Here is a 20,919-nt window from a genome sequence, read left to right on the forward strand (position 1 = left end):
CCAAGGAAGCTGGTTGCCACAGAGTTACAGTCCTAGAGAGGCCCAGTGACAGCTTACGAGCAGCAAATCCAGTGAGGGGATACAGGTGACAGGGATCCAGGTACAGATTTCTGACCCGAAACAAACAAATACAATGAACATTGGGGTAGTGAAATACAAGGAAAATGGGGTAGGGACAAGATGAAGGCATTGCCAACCAACAGAGATAGATGGTGAAGGACAGAACCAGAATGTCACAATCTGATTTTTCCTCCCCCCCCAACACACATAGCAGTGCTCAGGGCTTACTCTTGGTTTTGCACTCAGGTGCTCACTTTTCACAGGGCTTTGGGATGCATGTGGGGTGCCTAAGATTGAACTTGGGTCTGAGGAATGCAACCAAAGTGCCTATGTGTGGTACTCTCATCTCTCCAGCCACCCGGGACAGCAGAGTCTGGACCAAGCATCAAGTGAAATTATCATGCATGAGGAGAGGCTTGAGCAGTGGCAGGGCGCAGGACTCCTCTCCTTCAACTATATAATAAACTTTCACCTCTTAAGCACCTGAGTTTTGTACACAAATCCTTCATACAATACTCAAGAACCCACAAGTGCAGGAAGAAATACACTTCTGTGCAAACAATTTTAAATAAAAGAAAATGTGGATATAAGTGGATCAATATGGAGAGTATCATGCTAAGTGAATTGAGTCAGAGAGATAGGGACAAACATAAAATAACTGCACTCATTTGTGGAATATAAAGTAACAACGGGAGGCTAACACCAAAGGATAACAGAGATAAGGGCCAGGAGGATGGCTCCACGGCTTGGAAGCCGGCCTCACATGCTGGGGGAAAAGGCAGCTGGGATCGAGAGGTGACCACGAAGTGAATGATGCTTGGAGGGCTCGCTTGGGATGGAAGATACATGCTGAAAGTAGTCTATGGACCAAACATGATGGCCACTTACTACCTGTACTGCAAATCATAACACCCAAAAGGAGAGAGAGAGTAAAAGGGAATGTGTCTGCCACAGAGGCAGGATGGGGGATGGGGTTGGGTGGTGGGAGGGATATTGGGAACATTGGTGGTGAAGAATGGGCACTGGTGGAGGGATGGGTACTCAACCATTGTATTACTGAAACGTAATCATGAAAGTTTGCAAGTGTAACTGTATCTCATGGTGATTCCTTAAAATATATATATATATATATATATATAAACAAAGAAATGTGGATTATCGTACAATTGACAAATTTTCTTTTTGCTAAGGATAATACAATCAGGGGCTGGAGCAATAGCACAGCGGGTAGGGCATTTGCCTTGCATGCGGCTGACCCGGGTTCGATTCCTCCGCCCCTCTCAGAGAGCCCGGCAAGCTTCCGAGAGTATCCCACCCACACAGCAGAAAGTGACAAGCTCCCCATGGCATATCCGATATGCCAAGACCAGTAACAAGTCTCACAATGAAGACGTTACTGGTGTTCGCTGGAGCAAACCGATGAACAATGGGATGACAGCGACAGTGATTACAATCAGAAAGAGCCATCCTTCCATCAGTATAATGATTCCTTTTATTTATAAAGACCCAGGCACGTTAGGAAGATGGCTCAGACTGCTCTTGGTACACAGGGTCCTGGCTTTAATTCCTGGCACTGCAGCCCTTCCCCCTCCCCTCAGGACTTCCTCCAGGTCTAATAAAGAGCAGAGAGTGCCTTGATAGGTGTAGCACCAAAACGCAGACACAAACACACAGAAAGACAGGGCTTAAGAATGGGTCAATCTCATATTCACGTTATGGTTTTAGGTGTGCCTCTCCAGCTATGCCCAGTGAGAGGGGTGCAGCCCGTGCCAGGGGTTGACCAATGGACTGTCTCTTACAAGGCATGCTCTCCAGCCGCTTGAGAGCTCTTTCTGGCCCTATACCAATCACGTGTTTAAGGCATGATGCTGCACATGAACTATGACAATGCTTACAGAAAACGTGTGTGGCTCTTATTTTCTCATTTTTCTAAAAACCACCGGAAACTTAGTCATGAGCCCTGAATATCCAGAAATTGCAGATTTTAAAGTTATTGTTTCAGAACGGCTCCACTTGCCTAATGAGCTTTCATTTCAGAGGGTTTTGGTCCCGGTAGAGCTGCACTTGAAGATCTGAGCACAGATCCTCATTTCAGTCCATGATTCTTCTCTGTCACTTTTCTTTTCAGGCCGGGTGTAATGATCTCAGCTTGAATATTCCCTCAGATAGTTCATGTTTTGCTTTATTCTTTGGAAGTTTTGAAAATTAAAAAAAAAGAAACTAAAGGCAATCTATGCCTTCTTGAAATAGTTGTTTGTCAACTAAGATATACAATATAATAAAAATGATAAATTATGTATCAATACATATTAGTTGCTCAAAGGAAGAACAATTTTTTTCCCACTATAAATGAGAAACATTTTCCTTTTTAAAATCATGACTTACAAAAAAGGAGAAGGAGATTTTATTTATGATGCAAAGTAGTTTGCAAAATAAACTGCAGAATTAGGGATCCTGTGGAGTGTTCCCATTGTGAAGTTTCAAACTGAAAGGAGAACATTTTTAAATAGAGAATCACTCCTTGAGTCAATTATTTCAAAGACATCAAAGCACCATTGTTCAATTGCAGCTAAATTTGAAAAGCATCATCTGTCACAATTGCAAATTGATTCTGCTTTGAAGAATGATTTTCATTTCTTTTGACGGAAGCATGTCATGTAATTTTACTTAAACCTATCAAATTTAATAGACAATATTTTATCTTATAAGATTAGATTTTAAATGCATGAGAACTAGGACTGTGAACTAGGAAACTAAAAGAAAGAGTTCTCAGTGAGAGTGGAACATTCCCCAGCCTGACTGCAGCTGACAGGATTTAGCATATTTAATCTCCTCAAAACTTGTAAAGAATTAAACCAGTACCCTATTTTATAGCAACCACAAATCAAATGGAAATCAATCTAGACATACCAAGTAGGAACTCAGATGTGACCAGGGGCCCAAAATTTCCTTTAGGTATGAAAAGCATGATAGAAATGCCTTTAAAAATCAGAGCTAGATCATTTACAATTTGGGTCGAATTTGAATGCTGTTAATCATAGAGTCAACATGGATGGAATCTGGGTAGGTTCTGCTCTTCATGTACCCTTCTCAGGAAATATTGAAGCCTGCAGCCCTGTACAAGCTCCTGTGTAGAAATAGCTAATAGAGAAGCTCGCCAGGGTCTTGTAAAGCTAGGCTTCTAAAGGGTGCAGATCGCTTCCTTACCTTGATGCACTTCAATGTTGTCCTTGGAAAGAGGATTATCACTTTCCTGGCATAGTTTTCTGTTCTACTTGTCCCAGGAAGATTCAACAGCTATGGGTAGGACATAGTTACATGCCATGTGCTTGATTTCTTGATGGAATTCCTGATATTAATGAAATATGCCTAGACAGTATCTGAGGTGTTTATTTCTCTACTTCTTTTCTGCTATTTTAATACTTATTTTACTTTTTGGCTTCTCATGACATCTATTCTCTGTACTATATATTATAGTACACCCCAATAAGGTTTTATTTCATTAAAATAGATGTATACTTTACAACTAAACTTGAAATTATAAAATGTTTACAACTTTGAATACTGATTGTTTTCCAGGAAATAAAAATTAGGTCAGAATTAATGAGTCTTAGGTTCAAGGCATCCCACTCATTTTTTCTATATTTTTTCATTGACATTTTAATTTCCCTGTATATTTTAGCAGTACTCTTAATAAGCCTTTTTTCCCCCTTTTTACTTCAGTTTGCCCAATCAATTGCATGGTACCTTTGTAGATTTATTTACAAAGTTTTTCTACTGAAAATGGAGATATTTCTATAGCAAAAACTTGTATGTGTGTGCACTCACCAAACTGTTAAAATGTGTTCTGGAACTACATTCATTTGTATATTCTATTTATTCTCACCGCATACATTCACTTGAGTAAAACAGCTTAGCTCTCAGTTAAAAGAAATTCTGGTTCATATTCTTATCTAGTTTACATCTAGATTAAGATTTAAGTTCACAACCACTAAGTGCTAATGCACTTAGCACCATCCCCAGAATATCTTCACAACCAATATACAGCACTATTAATGGTACTATAATTTTTATATATCTCTGTAACAAAGTTTACAGAGTCTCCTGCCCCACATCTGGCTGTCTTCACCGGGGGCCCTTGGAGGGGGGCAGGTTGAGTTCCCCTCCCCTACCCGAGCAGAGCCCTGGCAGCTGAAGACCTCTGGAATCCAGCCACAGCCATGATCAAGGCCATTCTCCACACACTCGGACGAGCCTCATGCATGAAGGAACTGGAAGAAGAACCGAGGTGTGCAGGACCCGGGACTGAGATCTCTAAACCTGCTTGGATCAGGACTGGCCTCCTTCACCCAGTTCCCCCTTTTTCCAGTACCTTGGCAGTCACACCCACAAACTCCCTCCGGAGCCATGTAATCTTATCAATGGCCGAGATCCAGAGACTATAAAACAAAGCTCCTGGAAGCACGGCCTCAAATAGGCCTCCTATCGTCTAGTTCTCCCTCTTGGAGAACCTGCAATCTACCAAGAGTATTCTGCCCGCACAGCAGGGCCTAGCAAGCTCCCTGTGGCGTATTCGACATGCCAAAAACAATAACAATGATGGGTCTTATTCCCCTGACCCTGAAAGAGCCTCCAATGCAGCACTGTTGGGGAGGATGAGTAAAGAGAGGTTTCTAAAATCTCAGAGCTAGGACGAATGGAGACATTACTGGTGCCTGCTCGAGCAAATTTATGAACAACAGGATGACAGTGATAATTTTTATAATTATCATTCCTCGATTATTTTATATTTTATCCAGCAAAGGCTCTCTTCCTTCCAAATGCATCTATCAAAATCCTACCTGCTTTTTAAAGCTCTTTATTTTAGTTTAATTTTGTGCCTCCAGTAAATCTTCTTTGATTTGCCCCATGGAGGGTGCATCTCTCATCTAAGTCTATTTTGTGGAATCTCACACTTATTCATTGACATTGCTTATATTTCTACAATATAATCAATACTGCTTATCAATTTTTCCTTTATCTGAGTACTTTTATCTGATACTTTTTTATCTCAGTACTTTTCGCATTAAATTGCAAACTCATTGATTATGAAGATAGGCTTAAGCACTGAATAACTTTAGGGTTCATGTTTTGGATGCTTTGGAACATATTTAACATTTTATATTTTAATACCCCCCTCTCTCTCACTCTCTGTCTCTGTATCTATCTCTATCAATTTCTCTGAGTCTTTTTCACTACACTTGGATGTGCTCAGGGCTTATTCCTGGCTCTGCATTCACTCCTGGTGTTACTTGGGGGAACCTATTTATCCAAGGGATTGGACAGGATTTGACCACATGAAACTTAAGTGCTTGACCCCTATACTATCTCTCTCTCCCCCCACTTTTTTTTTACAATATTGTTGCTAATAGAGTTGCAGGCATATGATGTTCAAACTCCACACCAAGCATCAGAGTGTCAGGGTTCCACTATAATGTCTCAAAGTCCATACAACATCCCCAGAAGTTTGGCTGACTGTTCTGTAGTTGATTCCCAGTATCTGTTAATATTGCCAATTGGTACTCCTTTACTGTCCTTATGGACTAGATCAATAGCACAGTGTGTGGGGTGTGTGCCTTGCACACGGCTGACCCGGATTTGATTCCTCTGTCCCTCTAAGAGAGCCCGGCAAGCTACCGAGAGTATCCTGCCTGCATGGCAGAGCTTGGCAAGCTACCAGTGGTGTATGCCAAAAACAGTGACAAGTCTCACAATGGAGATGTTACTGGTGCCCAGTTGAGCAAATCAATGAATAGCAGGATTACAGTACTACTGTCCTTATAGTACACAAATAAGAGACACTGCTTTATATTTGTTCTCCCACTACATGATGTCATTTGGCATAATGCCCTCTAGTTCCATTCAAATTCCTTCAAACTACATGGTTTCATCTTTCCTTATTGCTGTGTAATAATCCACTGGTATGTATTTTGATTTCTTTACCTATTTATTCCTTCTTGGGCATTTGTGTTGTTTCCAGATTTCCCATCTCTCTTAATGACTGATGAAGCTCCTAATTGCTACTATAAGATCCAAGGCTTTGAAGTCATTCTCTTTAATTAAAAAATGATGTTAACAGATTTTAAGAGAAATAGATTAGAAGGTAAAAAAATTATCGTTTCTTAAATCAGATTCATAAAGTATTTATTTAGATTCTTGGTTAAAAATTCACTGTATCACTGCATTACTGTCATCCCACTGCTCATTGATTTGCTCGAGCAGGAGCCAGTAACATCTTCATTCGTCCCTATCGTGTTCAGGGTCAGGTGAATGAGGCCCATTATTGTAAAAAGAAGACAACTTGGACAGTTGTCTGAAGTAAGATATATAAATTGATTTGTCCATGTTAGGCTCTATTGAACTAACTTCTTTGAAATAGAATTTTTAATCTTTCCCTCCTTCCTCTTCTTCCTTCCTCTTTCATTTTTACCTCCCTCCCTCCCTCCTTCCCTCCTTCCCTTTTAGCTGTGATATAGGGACAATGGTATAGGGTCACATGTCACTTTGGTGGTGCAAGTTAGTTATTTTGTAATCAATACTTAAATGTTGATATCATTGTAAACAAACAGGAAGCACAAAAAGAAAATTAGCACTGAATACGCTTTTCTTTATCAGTAATATTATGGAAAAAAAAACAACAACCATGCACATGGTTTTGGCAACTCCTGTTATGTTCTTTTTTTGTAATTCCTCTCCAAATTAGCTTCAATTAACAAAAAATACATTGTACAGAAAATAGTGTGGTAATTTTTATAGAGAGAATTAGAGGCTGATAATGAAGACTATTTTTTTTTTTTTGGGTCGCACCTGACAATTCACAAAGGTTACTCCTGGCTCTGCACTCAGAAATTACTCCTGGCATTTCTCAGGGATGCTGGAAATCGAACCTGGGTTGGCCTCATGCAAGGCAAACGCCCTACCCGCTGTGCTATTGCTCCAGCCCCAACACTGTTTTTCTTAATGACAGTAGTGCCTAAGGGCCAGAGAGACAGGGCAGTGGATAGGGAGCTTTCCTTGCCCACAGCCAATCCAGGTTCAATCCCTGACACCACTGAGGTCCACCAAAGCCCACAAAAGTAATCCCTTAGCCCAGAGCGAGAAGCCCTGAGTACCAACCCGTGTGGCCCCGAACAAGAACAAAAGAAAAAAAATAAAAGGAAAACAAGAGAATGTTGAGTAGTTATGTTGTTTCTTTTTGTTTATGGAGGCCATCCAGAGTGCTCAGGGGCTACTCCCCTCTCGGTGCTTAGGGATAAGTCACTTCTTATGGTGCTCTACAGTGGACTGTGAGTTAACTGGGATCCACTCTGAACCACCTGTATGCAACATATGTGTTCATCCTGTGTTGCTTCTCTGGCCCAGTGCTGAATAGTTTTAGCCAATTTGTTATTATATAATTGTCATATAATTACCTAGTCATTGTTATAGACACATTTTTATATAAAAGTTTCTTAAAGTGAATCAGCAAGAGGCTCAGAAATATGTCATTACTGAAAATTAGGAAGTTTTGAGTTAAAAATGAAAAATTTTAGACTTTGAAAAAATTATTTTACTTCTGAGGCAGCTCCAAATTACTTTCCCCTGGTTCATCTTCTGCTAATTTTTCAAATTATCTTTGATTCAAGGAATGTTGTTTTATCTTCCTTGAACGTGCCTTGTCTTTTCATATATCCACACATTTGTTTCTGTTGTTTTTATTGGTTTGCTTTTCACTCCTATTTCCTCCCCTAGTAATTGTCACATAGTTCTTAAATATTCAGCTCATATGTTGCGTATGCAATAAATAAAGTTGTCCTCAAACCTGATCCTCTTCTTCAACAAAGTCGACTTTCCTCAATTCCCTTTTCTTAGGTGATTCTTTGAGTGACATTTATTTAAATGTCTCTTTCTGATAAGAATATTTAAGGTTCTCATGATTTAGTCATGTGTCTGATATACCTGCTTATGATATTTATGAAGACCAATTATTTTCAGGAGCTGGAGTAAACAAGAGTTCTTGAAACCATGGATAGTCCAGGCTAAGGAATGATATCTGTCATGTTTGTAGGGAATATTTCATGGATTAGGGGATATTTGAGTAAAAGTCTCACTAAGAAGAGAAAGCAAGTCATGAGAGTATCTAGAGATAGTAGGATGAGAGAATAAGGAAGGCAAACTATAATAATCACAAAGGCCAAGTAAGTTGTATGCTTAGTATATTTTAGAACAACTATGACTGGAGAAGAATGAGCAAGTAGAAGATGAATTCAAGAAGCCAGAACGTAAGGCGGACAATGGAGAAGGAGTGGAAGGAAAATAGAAAATACTGTTTAGTTGGCACTTTTTGGCCAAAGTAAATATGGATTTTACTCTGGGTGACATATTGATTAACTAAAATATTTGAAGAGCAATATTTTTTTATTGTTACTGTGAAAAGACTTTCATAGGCACAGGTAAAGCCTGAGAGTTCTCTAAGGAAGCTGTGGAAATATTTCAAAGAACAGATGATAGCAGATTGGATCAAGGTGTTAGCAGTTGTTGGTGAGAAGTAGATAAATTCTGTGTATATTTTAAAAATTGAGTAGAATGGATCTGTAGATGGGCCAGAAGCAAAAGTTAGGCAAAGAGAGTTGCCAAGAGTTTTGGCCTGATAACTGGGAGGGTGGAATTGCTATTTTCTAAAGTGGGAAAGACAATCAGAAATTCTTATGGGAAGAAAGATACACAGTTTTGCTTTAAACTTGTTCATTATGGTATTATTACCATCCACATAAAAGTGATCTGTAATTTGATATAGGAGTGAGTTATAGAAGAGATCCAAGTTTCAAAATTTAAATTGGGAGTAACCAGGTAAGATGGTATTTTGTTTTGTTTTGTTTTTGGGTCACACCCGGCGATGCATAGGGCTTACTCCTGGCTCATCCACTCAGGAATTACTCTTGGCAGTGCTTGGGGGACCATATGTGATGCTGGGATTCTAACCTAAGTTAGCCTCTTGCAAGGCAAATGCCCCATCCGCTGTGCTATTGCTCCAGCCCCAAGATGGTATTTTTAAGCTAATATAAAAATAATTTGCTGCAGTAGTACTTGAATATACATACATAAAAAATATTTTAGAATATAGAACTAATACTATACTTAGAGAAAAAGTATATTTATTCATTCAACATGAGGATTTGGAGAGACAGTTTCTGTCTTGCATGTGGGTGAATGGGTTTGATTCCAGTACCCCAGATGGTCTCCTGAGCTCTATGATTCCTGAGTGCAGAGCCAGGAAGGAGTAAGTACTGAGCAACACTGGGTGTGCCCCCTTAAAAAAATTCTATGAAAAGTATTATGAAAAATATAAACAGAAGAATGCCATTTTCATAACACCTTTGGTTGTTCAGTTGAGTATAACAATTAGTTTTTCTATGGATGACTATAAAACCTGAATATAGACTGGTTCTTCAATATAAGCAGCTTGGTAGATGAAAACAGAATTGGTTCCTAGGATGAATTACATTAGCTTATACTTAGACACTAGAGAAACTAGGAGTCAGCTGACATCATATAGATCATTTTTAATTTTACCTAGCTTTTCAAATGATTACAATAGTATTCTAGTTTAAGAAAGAAATTATCAAAAATGTGGGGATATACTATAAACCATTTTTGACTTGTTCTCTTTATAAGGGCCATTCATTTGATGACGTGTTATTACATTCTGATAAGTGACCCAAATGATGTTTGTATCTTTTGCTGCTACATGAGATACAATCCCAAAAGGAAATTACGTATATGGGATCTGTATATCTCAAAATGTGTGCATCTCTGATGTGGTCAAAATATTTGGATTAAATTTTATCCCCTGCAGGTCCTGTCTATTCGGGGATGAATAAAGACTATCTAAGGGAGTCTCCATCAGTGGTTCTCAACAGAAGGAACGTTGCCTGTGGGACACATTTTGCAAGTTCGAGAGATCCTTGACTGCTGTGGCTTGGAGAGACTTTTATTACTGGTGTAAAGTAAACTAGACATCCGCTCTGCTACATCTCAAAGGAGAACCCAGCACATCCGCACTGAATAATTATGTGATAAAATGTGTCAAGAGGTCCAAAGCTGAGACACTCTGATCTATCATTTTGATAGGAAGCTCTCCCATACCAACACCAGGGCTCCTGTAGAGTATTTAGAGATATTTAAAAATATAATTAGGGGCCAGAGTAGCAGTACAGCATGTAGAGCTCTAGCCTTGCAAGAGGCTGACCCCGGCTTCATCCTCGGTACCCCACATAATTTCCTGAGGCCTGCCAGGAGTAAGCCCTGAGCATTTCCAGGTTTGGGCTCCAAACGGAAATAAATAAATAAACAAATAAATGTAATTACTCTTGACATTAATAATGATTCACATTGATTTGTTTTGTTCTGTTTTCATAGTCTTGGATAAATATTCAACACAGAAAAAAATAGAGGCATATATAATTTACATAAAACTTAGATCATCAGGTACTTTATATGTGTGTATATGTTTACATATACTATATATTCAGCAAGGAACTTGGGGATCTCAAAATTTACATGAAATATATATATATATATTTTGAGATATATGTATATATATTATATATATATATAAAATATATATACATACTTGTTTTAGGGGCCACACATGGCAGTGTTCAGGGTTTTTCCTGACTTTGTGTTCAGGGATCACTGTCTGAAATGCTCCAGGGACCATAAGGAGAGCAAGGGATCAAATCCAGGTTGACTGCATTCAAAGCAAGCCCCCTGATATGGCAACATTATAGTAAGATTCAAATTAAGCTAGAACTGTGGGGTGAAAACTGGAAATATGTACCAGGTGAGATATAGTTTGAAAATCACACTGAGGGTTTGTCATTTTATTTGGCAGTAGTAAAGTAGTATATTGAGTTTTGAATAAAGAATTGTTAAGTCACTTGATTCCAGAACAATCCTGCCGTTGGCATAGAACTAATTGCGGAAAGTGAGGACAATAGCGCCTTCTGCCACATTTCCCAATTTCTACAGAAGTAAAAGGAAAAACAAAACAAGAAGCAATTAATCCAGACTACTAGAGCACTTAATTCTCTGTATATTAGCACTTGACCTAGGAAAAGAGCAGAAAAGGAAGGAGTACCGGTAAGAAACTGACAGCATTTAACGCTCACATGCATTTAAGATTGCACACTACAAAGATTAAAGCCTCTGTGGAACTGTGATCAAAGTAAAAAGAAAAACAAAAATTCTATGGTGACACTGCGAAAACCATTTCAAATGTGTACAAACTGTATTGATGGAAGACTTTTATTTAATAAGTTGCTATTTATTCTTTTAATTTTGTCTGCTTTTTAAAATCTGATTCTGTAAATGAGCCTTGTAAAAAGTCAAGAATAGATGTTCATAAATATATTTATTACAAATACGTAACTGCTGTGGTTAACTTGCTATCTAAATTAAACTTGTGATTTTACTGAGACTATTTCTTATACAAAATACTAGTCTGTGTTCAATAAATTTTTGCTTTAGATAATGGTTATTATTACTATTATGCTCTGTTATCTATTAAGATTTTCATAAAATGAAATATTTTAAAGAGCTTTACATGGTTTAGGCACCGGGGAAATAGCTTGATGGGCTAGAGGACATGCTATGCATGTGGGAGCCCTGAGTTTGAACCCCCATATGAATCGACTCCTTGAGAACTGTCAGGTGTGACTCCAAAAGAAAAAATAAAGAGCTTTACATGGATTATTTTATTTAATCCTTACAACTAATCTGTGGAGTTATGAGTTAAGATTAGCCACCCCATTTCATGGATGAGGAAATTAAGGCACAACAAGCAGGGTATTGCCCCCAAATACAATTACTATTGATTCCAGTGATAATAATTAAATAGCCAATGCTCTTCTACTAGATTATCTACTGCTACAATGTCACAGTGATAATTAGTACTACTACTACTACTACTACTACTAGTGGTAATAAATGAGAATCAGTGATTGAACACTGTGTGTCCGGTTCATCCTAAGCACTTAGTAAGTTTATTCCCACAACAGTGAATCGGGTGCATATTATTATTGGTTTCTTTTCTCAGCTAGGAAAAGAGGCAGCAGAATTTCTCAAGGTGGCAGTGACAATATATTGTCGGATAAAATTCCCCCCCGCCCAAAGTCAATCTGATGGCAGATCCCCAGCTCTTTCCCACCCACTCACTGTCACTTGGAAAGCAGAAGTCACTTTGACTGTCTTTCCAAATCCACCTACCTTTCTCAATTCAATTCAATCTCCTCTGCTGTTTCTTCCTTTCCTTAGGGGCTTAGAAATCAGCATCTATATTCATTCATAATCTTATAACACATATGTATATACACATATGTATATATGTATATAAATATATGTATATATATATATTGCCCATGATAATGGAGAATGGGGATATTTAATAATGCCCTGCTGGAGATTAGCATTGTTTCTTTGATTGGGGGCGGGGATAGAGGGGCACAGCATAACAACAATTCCTTACTGTTGGAGCTCTGTTCTCAACAACTATTTCTTAAATTGAACTGTCTTAAATATCCTTGTTGATGCCTTAGCAGTTTTATATTAATCTCTCACCAGCTCTGTCATCATAAATGTCTGACTTTATCCCAGAAGCATCAAACTCACTCGAGTTTTCTGGTTAAACATTAAAAACATACATTAATTATTTAAAGAAATAGATTTAACAGAATATGTTTTTCTAGAGGGCACTTGAGTTTTCCACCAATAAACTGTAGCTGTGATTCTACTTTGTGGAACCAAGCTAGTTAAATTTAGTTTCAGAGGCAATTTATTTGAAAGAAATCAGAAATCCCTAATGTTAATCCTTTTTATTTGAGTGGGCGGTTCTGGATGGTGGGCTCTCCCTAGGACCTATTCCTGATTCTATGTCCAGGTATCATTTCTGGCAGTATTTAGGAACCATTTTATTTTATTTTTATTTTTACTTTTTATTTATTTATTTATTTGAGTGGAATTGTCTTTTATTTATTTATTTATTAATTTATTCTTCTATTGAATCACCATGTGGAAAGTTACAAAGCTTTCAGATTTAAGTCTCAGTTAAACAATGCTCGAACACCCATCCTTTCACCAGTGCACATGTTCCACCACCAAGAATCACAGTATACCTCCCCCAACCCCCCACCTGCCCAGCCCCCCACCCTGCCTGTGTAACTGATAAATTTTACTTTACTTTCACTTTATTTTGATTGCATTCAATATTTTGAGAAAAAAACCTCACTATTATTATTTGGAGTTTCTCCCACCTAAAGTCGGACCTGCTGAAAAGGAAGCATTTGATAATTTGTTTTCCATTGCTGAGAATGAAGAGATATGAGGTCAAGTGGCCACAATAGCAGCTGCACGGCTTTGGATTTCTGTATTTTAGTATTTTAGTAACTAAGTCCAGAGAAATATCTGCCAGAAATTGCATCATTGCAAGCTTGTACCTCTCAGCTACTTTGTATTCCACATATGAGTGCAACATTTCTATGTCTGTCTCTTTCTTTCTGACTCATTTCACTCAACATGACACTCTCCATGTTGACCCACTTATATGCAAATTTCATGACTTCATGTTTTCTCACAGCTACATAGTATTCCATTGTGTAGATGTATCAGAGTTTCTTTAACCAGTTATCTGTTTTTGGGCACTCTGTTTTTTTTCCCAGATTGTGGCTATTGCAAACAGTGCTGCAATGAACAAAGAAATGCAGATGCCATTTCTACTATACCTTTTTGCCTCTCTGGGATATATTCCCAGGAGTGGTATTGCTGGGTCAAATGGGAGCTCAATTTCTAATTTTTTGAGAATCGTATTTAGGAACCATTTTAAGTGCTGGGGATTAAACTGGGATTTAAGGCAAGTTCTTTAAATTTTACTATTGTTCTGCTCTGTCCATATAGTTGTCTTTTGGACCACTCAATGATGCTCAGGCATTACTACTGGCTTTGCACTCAGGAATCACTCCTGGTGGTGCTTAGGGGACCAAATGGGATGCTTAGGATCAAACTCGAGTAGACTGTGTGTAAGATAAGTGTTTAAGAAACTATAATACTGCTCCAGCCTCCTGTTAAGGCAATTTTTCAAAGAAGCAACTCATGACAATTATCAGCATTCAACTTTGGCAAACTGTAATGTCAATATATATTTTCCTCTTGAATGATTTTTCTTCTCAGCAGGACTACATCATAGTATAAATTATAAAGCAAAAAAATCACAAATTTGTAAGGCATAGCATTAATGTATTCTTCTGAATTTATGAAGCCATTAAATGATGAAATACAGTTATTAATAAAACAGTAACATATGTATGTACTTAAATATTCATTTACTAGAGTCAGTGTTAACAGAGTTTATTTTACACTTCACTCAAAAATTTTCATTAGTTATTTGAATTTGATAATTATTGCTATTTCCAGACACAAGGCTAATTATAAGAGTTTTAACAAATTATGAATATTTACATTTATATATGTTTGTACATATGTGTGGTAATGTGTTTGAGAATATATAATATAGTCTATACATATGTTTTTTAGAGAGAATGACAAGTCATGATTTTAGTCATGCTTGCCAATAAGTTATATATAAAATTTGGTAGATTTATATTTCACTAAAAAAAGCTTTTAAAATTAGTTTTTATCAAACAAACTTCTAAATATATAAAACCATATGAAGCATGATGAATTAATCTGTTCTTTTTACACTGATAATTTTATGCAATTAACTTGAGAATTATACAATAAATTTAAAATCTTTTAGTCAATGCTATTTATAGTATATTTTCATTCTATAAGTATAATATTTCTCCTATTATCTTTTTATAGTAAAAAGTGGTCAGGAATGTATAGTTATAAATGACTGCTATGAAAAAAATTAAGTACATCAAATTAATTTTAAAGTATCTCTGGCTTACATTAAGAAGTCCAGTTGCAGATTTAGCCTTGCCTCAATACTGTCAAACAAATCTAGAATGGAATACTGAATTAAACTGCTGTTTCCATGATTGTTCTTCACAGCATCTAAAAACAATTTACATGTTGTTCATTGACACACATCAAAGCAAATTTGGAAACTTTTCTTTAAGCAGGTGAATTTGGCAATCTGCTTTTGCCATAAACAACCCTAATTATTCACTTATCCCAATGGAAGAAACAAGTCATTAAATATTTCAATACTGGGAGATTTCTGAGGTTAGAACACAAGCTGCCTCTATGTCTCGATGACTAAAACTTCAAGAAGATGCTAAATTTAAGTGCAAAATGAAAGAAATTTGGGCTGCCATGGAAACAACAAGACCTTATATACCGTTAAGATCTCATGTATTTTGAAATAAGGTGAGGGCCTGGTTTACAGTATTTGTATGTAATGGGGTGCAGAAAATATCTCCATGTGTAGGTATTTAAAAAGAAGCTTGTCTCTAGTAGAAGTCAGGGAAAAAAGTTACTGAGACTTACATTGGTGGGAAGGGAGAAGGAAGTCAAGTAAGATTTTTTTATTTTGTAACAAAAAGAAAGACTATAGTTTGCACCATGTATAATAATTCTTGGAGACCTGGTTTCTCCCATGGATTCTGGACATTAATGAGGATCACAGCTTATTTCAGTTTAAACCTGAATACAGAGGTTCCTTCACAAAAAGTAAAAATAAAGAAAAGAAGAAAAAAGAAAGAGAGAAGGATAGAGAAAGAGAGAGATGTGAAATAGTTGGAGGAGAGGGTTTAGATAACTACTAGGCAATAACGAAAGAAATCTCATTTGTTCTTGGTCCCTCATAGCCGAAGAGGATAAAAAAATGTAGAAATAGATGCTGGAGAATTCAGCAAGAAAGGGAGTGATAACTGGAGTCCAACTTTTTGTAGGAGAGAGATGAGACAAACAGTCAGAACATGTGGATATTGTCAAAAATATTAGCAAAATCAATGTTAGAAAATGTTAATTCATATGGAACATTAAAGCCCCACAAACAGCTAAAAGCAATCCTTGGGGAAAAGAAGATGGGTGGCATAACCTTCCACAACTTCAAACTGAACTACAAAGCAGGAGTAATTAAAACAGCATGGTACTGGGCTGGAAACAGACCCGCAGACCAATGGACCAGAGTTGAATATTCTGTCACAGACCCCCAAATATATGGCCACTTTATCTTTAACAAAGGAGCAAGAAATGTCAAGTGGAACAAGGAAAGCCTCTTCAAAAAGTGGTGCTGGGGAAACTGGATAGCTCCTGCAAAATGAACTCTGACCTGTCTAATGCCAGGCACAAAAGTAAGATCAAGGTGGGTTAAAGACCTCAATATCAGAGCTGAATCCATAAGGTACATAGAGAAAAATGTAGGCAGAACCCTCCATGACATTGAAGCTAAAAGTGTCTTTAGGGATGAACAGCACTGACCAAGCAAGTGGAAACAAACATAAACAAATGGGACTCCATCAAACTAAGAAGCTTCTGCACCTCAAAAGAAACAGTGACCAAAATACAGAGAGGGCCCACAGAATAGGAAAGAATATTTACCCAATACCTATTTGATAAAGGATTAATATCCAGGATATATAAGACCCCAGTAGAATTATAATATAATTCAAATGAAGTGACAATTTGATTTTTGTGATGGGGGACACATCTGGTGGTGCTTAGGGCTTACTCCTGGCTCTGTGCTCAGGGATCACTCCTGCCAGTATTCAGGGACTTTGCTTGTTTCTGGGGCTCAAACCTGGGCCAATCACATGCAAGTCACAAACACATTAATCCTGTACTATCTCTCCAGCCTGAGGTGACAACAATTTGAAATGAATTAGCGTTTGCTTATGAGAACATTGATAAATAGATATTTGAGTCAAGTAAACTTAGAAGCGTGGCTGTTCTGAGAAACCATTTCTCAAAATTAATAGTGCTTTGCATATCTACCTCTGAAGCAATGTAAGTGGAGTACTGTCAATGAGCCATTCTTGGATGCCTTGGATTCTTCTCTTGGCATCAGCTGTCAAAAGCTCTACGATCAGAAGCAGTATCTCCTTTCTCTACACGCAGGCAGCCTAAGGAAAATTCTGGACCCCCAACAAGTACTACTTCTCCATTGACACTTTTCTCAGTGGCTCATAACTGCTTCCTTTTTACACCATTTAAACTGGTATGCCTATATAATTGGGCTGGAGTGATTGCACAGCAGTAGGGCATTTGCCTTGCATGCAGCTGACCCTGGTTCAATTCCTCCGTCCCTCTCCAAGAGCCCAGCAAGCTACCGAGGGTATCTCGCCCTCACGGCAGAGCCTGGCAAGCTACCTGTGGCGTATTCAATATGCCAAAAACAGTAACAACAACTATCACAATGGAGATGTTACTGGTGCTTGCTCAAGCAAATCGATGAGCAACAGGATGACAGTGATACAGTGATACAGTGCCTATATAATTGTATTGTGCATTCTCTCCCCCAACAAAACAATTATATTTTAATTGTATCAAATAAATAATTGGGGGCTTAATGACTCTCCACACAGGTGTGAATGGGTCATTAAAATGTGAACCACACTTTAATCATACTTGAAAGATATCTATTACATAGATTGTTTACCTTGATTCTTCTGATATTTAAATATTTAACAAACACACAATTTTATCTTTCTCTGTAAAGATAGTATGTGGATTTTTCCTTGAAGAATTTCGTATAGATTTCAATAGAAGTAAAATTTAATTTCTACACTAAAGTCCAATATAGTTTCTGAGCTGAGAGCAGCATACCTTATTTTATGAATTTTTATGCATTGCCAACATGATAAAGGGGCTCTAAGCATGGGATTCTGTTCAGATGCAACAACTTTTCAAAATGGTCTTAAGATTTTGTTATTTTTGTGTCTCTACCACAACGTTGTGTGGTGGAAGATGTAGACCAATTTTTATCCATTTTCTATTTCTCTATACTTTCTTACGTGGTTGATTCTGCATACTTTATTGATGTATTCATCTATTTGGGAGTCTCCTAAGCAGTGCTCAGGGGCCCGGATGGGACCTGGCAGCGCTTTGGAACACCCGCAGCTACAACCTCCCAGAGCTCAAGAAGGGTTGGTGCTGGGATGGAACTGGGTGTCCCAGTCCCTTTGGACACGACTATTAACATAGGCACGGATGCATAAAATTTCCCTCAGTCTATAAAGAGAAATGAAACCAAGCAAGTTACTTACATTTGGAGCCCGATGACGAGGACCCGCTGACAGCAGACCGTGAGCCCCCCTTCATGGAGAAGACTCCTTTTCCTCTGCGGGTGGTGGCCACGGCCACTCTGGGGCGCTTCAGCGGGATCACCGCCCGGGGAGGTGGAGGCACACGCCCGTGGTAATCAAATAACCTTCACAAAACACACACGTGCCCAAGAGTTAGTTTATGCTTCTGAGCTCCACCCAACGCGTGCGGTGATGAAGAGAATGGCTTTGAACTCTTGGCAATAAACATTGCAGCCTGGCTGACCTCACACAGGTATATTCATTAGAAGATTCCTTTCTTTGTTGCTCTGTGTAGGGGCCACACACTACAACATGCTCAGACACTATTCCAGACAGAGACCCTGAGGGCACTTGGAGATCTGGAGCTGGGGTTGGTCGCAAGCAAGACGAGTGCTGTACATGCTTAATCTCCGGAACTATCTCTCAGCCCCCAGAGAGGCATTCTTTGGACGGAGAGGATGCTAGTGTGGCCTTTCCTGCTTCCCGGCTCTTAGTTATTGAGTCTCTATGGTGAACTTTCTTTTCTTTTGCTTTTTGGGTCACACCCAGCAATGCACAGGGGTTACTCCTGGCTGATGCACTCAGGAATTACTCCTGGCGGTGCTCAGGGGACCATATGGGGTGCTGGGATTCGAACCCGGGTGGGCCGCGTGCAAGGCAAACGCCCTACCCGCTGTGCTATCACTCCAGCCCCTCTGTGGTGAACTTTCTTTACTTTTTATTTTTGGCATCCGAATTAGGGGCCTTGGGGTTGACGATTGGAGGCAAGGGCCTGAGGATGTGATGCTGTTCATGTCCCCTGGTGCTAGGGATAACAGGTCATCTTGTAGGCGCCCTCCGGGGCTGTCCTTGGAGATAGCTGGAGTACCACATGTTTCCAGGGACCCAACGGGGCTGGCAGCATGCAAAACATTTACCTGGACTATCTCTCCAGCCTGATGAACTCATTTTTAAGGCTCTTGCTCCAGTGATATCATTCAGTTTATGCTTACCTTTGTCCCCAATTATATCTCTTTGTTTTAATAAGCTTATCCTTAGGAACAGACATTTTCTTCCTATATACCATAAATTCCTATACACAATAAGTTCTAAGTGCACTTATTGAAAAGAGGAAAAGATCATCCACCCAAATCAGAAGGAAGCAGATTACTAGGATTTTTTTTTTTTTTTTAAATCACAAAGTAGTTCGGAAGTGAAACAGAGATAGGACTAGCAAAAGCAAAAACCTCTACGATAAATCAGTACAGTGCAGCACCTTTTAACAAAGACTTGTTTGTTTGTTTTGCTTTGGAGCCACACCTGGCAATTCTCAGTGGTTCTTTCTGGCTGTGCACCCAGGAATTACTCCTGGTGGGCTCAGGGGATCATATGGGACGCTGGAAATTGAACCTAGGTCAGCTGTATGCAAGGCAAGTAAGTGCCTTATACACAGTAGTCTTTCTCTGGGTCCAGTGAGGGTTTTTTCAATAAGAAACAGCTCCCCTGATCTCACTAAAGGAGACTGCACTTAGATGAATTGTTGTAGCATTGGCACAAGTTCTTGTTGAGCAAATTATTGATGAAAAATTTTTATTATGATATCTTTTAGTAGTTTGAACATTTGTTAGATGTGAAAATTTAAACTAGAGATAATTGTGCAGGAAGTTATTGAAAATGTTTGGAAAATAGAATAATAAAAAACTCACAGAGGGTTTCACAAAAAAAAATTATATTCATCACAATCAACACATTTTTATTAAACAATGAAGGGAATGAAAATTCAAGAAAAAGTATAAGAATTTATTCATTACTATAAATATGTAATTTACATAGTCAAAGTGTCACATTACTTACACTGTATGTGCATAGAAAACAAACTTTCACATTACCTTGTATATTTGATAAGCATAAAGTAATCAGGAGAACTATGATGATACATTTATCCATTTGTTTTTAAAATTATTCACCAGTAACCAGATGTCTTATTGTTCTATCAACTCTAAGGAAAAGAGCATTACTGTTTTAGAATGGTGATTGCTCTATATTTTACTATGTCACCATAGTGTTTAGACTACATTCTAACAATAGCTTTAAAATGGTCAATAAATTTTTATCTAGTATATAAGACAGAAATAAGAAAACTCAGATGAGAAGAAAAAATTTAAAAAAAAAGTAACAATTTATTTCATGGAGTACTATCTTACACATATGATCACAATTTTATCATCTCACTTTGGATTTTTATACCTGTAATATAATAAAATTTGTGACAGATCTGATTTCCAAGTATTCATTCAGAAACATTTAGAACCATACCGCTGTTGGGGATGATAATGTATGAACTGCATTCAGCCAGAACTTCTTACTACTCAAGTTGTCTCCTGTGTTCAGGAGGTAAATGTTCTGAAATGTTTTAGAAATATACTGGGGAAAAACAAAAATGCTTGATAAAGAAAATAAATGAAATGAGACCGAGTTCAAGAGGGGTGTCATCCTTTGTGAATAAGGAAGGTTCACTGGCGCTGAAGAACTACTAGCCAGGAACAGGTCACGATGTCAACACATTATAGTTTCCTTCAAATAGCAGAGGATGAAGCTG

At 38.1% G+C, this 20,919-nt stretch overlaps 1 protein-coding gene across 8 annotated transcripts in view; it reads right to left on the reverse strand.

Annotated features, from left to right (window-relative positions):
• The window catches only part of RALYL (RALY RNA binding protein like), a 722,346-nt gene that overhangs the window by 54,997 nt on the left and 646,430 nt on the right, over window positions 1–20,919 (reverse strand). For all 8 annotated transcript variants that reach the window (XM_055125634.1, XM_055125632.1, XM_055125635.1 and 5 more), the window contains one exon: window positions 18,303–18,466. In XM_055125634.1, coding sequence (XP_054981609.1) covers window positions 18,303–18,466 — 164 coding nt within the window. The remainder of the gene's footprint in view (window positions 1–18,302; window positions 18,467–20,919) is intronic.

The sequence above is a fragment of the Sorex araneus genome, chromosome 2, assembly GCF_027595985.1.
Source record: "Sorex araneus isolate mSorAra2 chromosome 2, mSorAra2.pri, whole genome shotgun sequence".
NCBI lineage: Eukaryota > Metazoa > Chordata > Mammalia > Eulipotyphla > Soricidae > Sorex > Sorex araneus.